General features: G+C 57.9%; 1 protein-coding gene across 4 annotated transcripts in view; it reads right to left on the reverse strand.

Moving 5' to 3' along the window:
• Positions 1 to 1990: 1990 nt before the first annotated feature.
• Positions 1991 to 3051, reverse strand: part of CREBL2 (cAMP responsive element binding protein like 2) — a 13907-nt gene continuing 12846 nt past the window's right edge. For all 4 annotated transcript variants that reach the window (XM_032978160.2, XM_032978159.2, XM_032978164.2 and 1 more), the window contains one exon: positions 1991 to 2180. In XM_032978160.2, the coding sequence (XP_032834051.1) occupies positions 2052 to 2180 (129 nt within the window). In that variant the 3' untranslated portion in view covers positions 1991 to 2051. The remainder of the gene's footprint in view (positions 2181 to 3051) is intronic.

Below are 3051 nucleotides of genomic sequence, written 5' to 3' on the forward strand. Positions count from 1 at the left end.
TATGTTACAGAACATTCATACAAATACTTAAATAGACCTACAAACATTCACACGTAAACACACACACATTCCCATGTCTCCCTCTCTCACCTTGTCTCCCCATGTCTCTGTGCCTTCCCTTGCCTCTCACCATGTCTTGCTACGTCTCACCATGTCTCCCTGTGTCTCACCATGTCTCCCTGTGTCTCACCATGTCTCCCTGCGTCTCACCACGTCTCTCCGTGTCTTACCATGTCTCCCTGTGTCTCACTACGTCTCTCCGTGTCTCACCATGTCTCCATGTATCTCACCATGTCTCCCTGTGTCTCACTACGTCTCTCCGTGTCTCACCATGTCTCCCTGTGTCTCACCATGTCTCCCTGCGTCTCACCATGTCTCCCTGCGTCTCACCACGTCTCTCCGCGTCTCACCATGTCTCCCTGTGTCTCACCATGTCTCCCTGTGTCTCACCATGTCTCCCTGTGTCTCACTACGTCTCCATGTCTCACCATGTCTCCCTGTGTCTCACTATGTCTCCCTGTGTCTCACCATGTCTCCATGTCTCACCATGTCTCCCTGCGTCTCACCATGTCTCCCTGTGTCTCACTACGTCTCCCTGTGTCTCACCATGTCTCCCTGTGTCTCACCATGTCTCCCTGTGTCTCACTACGTCTCCATGTCTCACCATGTCTCCCTGTGTCTCACTATGTCTCCCTGTGTCTCACCATGTCTCCATGTCTCACCATGTCTCCCTGCGTCTCACCATGTCTCCCTGTGTCTCACTATGTCTCCCTGTGTCTCACCACGTCTCTCCGTGTCTCACCATGTCTCCCTGTGTCTCACTACGTCTCCATGTCTCACCATGTCTCCGTGTCTCCCTGTCTCCCTGTCTCACCACGTCTCTCCATGTCTCACCATGTCTCCCTGTGTCTCACTACGTCTCCACGTCTCACCATGTCTCCGTGTCTCACCACGTCTCTCCGTGTCTCACCATGTCTCCCTGTGTCTCACTACGTCTCCATGTCTCACCATGTCTCCGTGTCTCCCTGTCTCCCTGTCTCACCACGTCTCTCCGTGTCTCACCATGTCTCCCTGTGTCTCACTACGCCTCCACGTTTCACCATGTCTCTGTGTCTCACCACGTCTCTCCGTGTCTCACCATGTCTCCCTGTGTCTCACTAATTATCCACGTCTCACCATGTCTCCGTGTCTCCCTATGTCTCAATACGTCTCTCCGTGTCTCACCATGTCTCCCTGTCTCACTAATTATCCACGTCTCACCATGTCTGTGTCTCACCATGTCTCCCTGTGTCTCACCATGTCTCCCTGTGTCTCACTAATTCTCCACGTCTCACCATGTCTCCGTGTCTTACTACGTCTCTCCGTGTCTCACCATGTCTCCCTGTGTCTCACTAATTCTCCACGTCTCACCATGTCTCACCATGTCTCCCTGTCTCACCACGTCTCTCCGTGTCTCACCATGTCTCCCTGTGTCTCACTAATTCTCCATGTCTCACCATGTCTCCGTGTCTCCCTGTCTCCCTGTCTCACCACGTCTCTCCATGTCTCACCATGTCTCCCTGTGTCTCACTACGTCTCCACGTCTCACCACGTCTCTCCGTGTCTCACCATGTCTCCCTGTGTCTCACTAATTCTCCACGTCTCACCATGTCTCCGTGTCTCCCTATGTCTCAATACGTCTCCCTGTGTCTCATTAAGTCTCCGTGTCTCACCATGTCTCCCTGCGTCTCACCACATCTCCCCGCCCACCCCCCCCCCTCCCAAATATCTCTCATCGCCCCAATATCTCCCCTCCCACCCCCCCCCCCCGTCCCAATATCCCCCCCCCTCGCCCACCCTCCAATACCTCCCACCCCAATATCTCCCCGCCCACCCTCCAATACCTCCCACCCCAATATCTCCCACCCCCAACACCTCCCCGCCCACCCCCAATATCTCCCCGCCCACCCCCAATATCTCCCCGCCCACCCCCAATATCTCCCCGCCCACCCCCAATATCTCCCGGCGCCGTCTCCCCGCGTCTCCTCCCGGCGGCGACGTCGTCGCCCCGTTCAGTGCTTGCCAGGCCTCTCCTTGTTGAGGGAGGACGCGAGGCCTCGTGGGGTCTCCTCGCCGCTCAGGAGCGCCTTGATCTCAGACGGGATCTTGCCCTGGTCCATTGCAATGCACCACTGCTTGTACTGATGGCACGCGGGGAGGAGGGGGAGGAGGGGGCGGAGCGGGGGGCGGAAAGGCAAGGTTAATGAGAGATGCAGGGTAGACGGAATGGGAGGGGGGAAGGTAGCGGGAGACACGGGGAGACAGGGGGAGACGCAGGGAGACAGTGGGAGACACGGGAGACAGGGGGAGACAGGGGGAGACAGGGGGAAGGTAGGGGGAGATAGTGGGAGACAGGGGGAGACAGGGGGAAGGTAGGGGGAGACACAGGGAGACAGGGGGGAGACACAGGGAGACACTGGGGAGACACAGGGAGACAGGGGGAAGGTAGGGGGAGATATTTGGAGACAGTGGGAGACACAGGGAGACAGTGGGGAGGTAGGGGGAGATAGTGGGAGACAGGGGGAGACACGGGGAGACAGTGGGGAGACAGGGGGAGACGCAGGGAGATATTGGGAGATAGTGGGAGACAGGGGGATACGCAGGGAGATATTGGGAAGGTAGGGGGAGATATTGGGAGACAGTCGGAGAAACGGGGAGATAGGGGGAGACACAGGGAGACGGGGGGAAGGTAGGGGGAGACACAGGGAGACAGGGGGAAGGTAGGGGGAGATATTGGGAGACAGTCGGAGACACGGGGAGACAGGGGGGAGACACAGGGAGACAGTGGGAGACACGGGGAGACACGGAAAGACAGGGGGAAGGTAGGGGGATATAGTGGGAGACAGTCGGAGACACGGGGAGACAGGGGGAGACAGGGGGAAGGTAGGGGGAGATATTTGGAGACACAGGGAGACACGGGGAGACAGTGGGGAGGTAGGGGGAGACAGGGGGAGACACGGGGAGACAGTGGGGAGACAGTGGGGAGACAGTGGGAAGGTAGGGGGAGACAGT

The sequence above is a fragment of the Petromyzon marinus genome, chromosome 65 (genome assembly GCF_048934315.1).
Source record: "Petromyzon marinus isolate PM22_M1 ecotype Great Lakes invasive population chromosome 65, UKy_Petmar_22M1.pri1.0, whole genome shotgun sequence".
NCBI classification, from domain to species: Eukaryota; Metazoa; Chordata; class Hyperoartia; order Petromyzontiformes; family Petromyzontidae; genus Petromyzon; species Petromyzon marinus.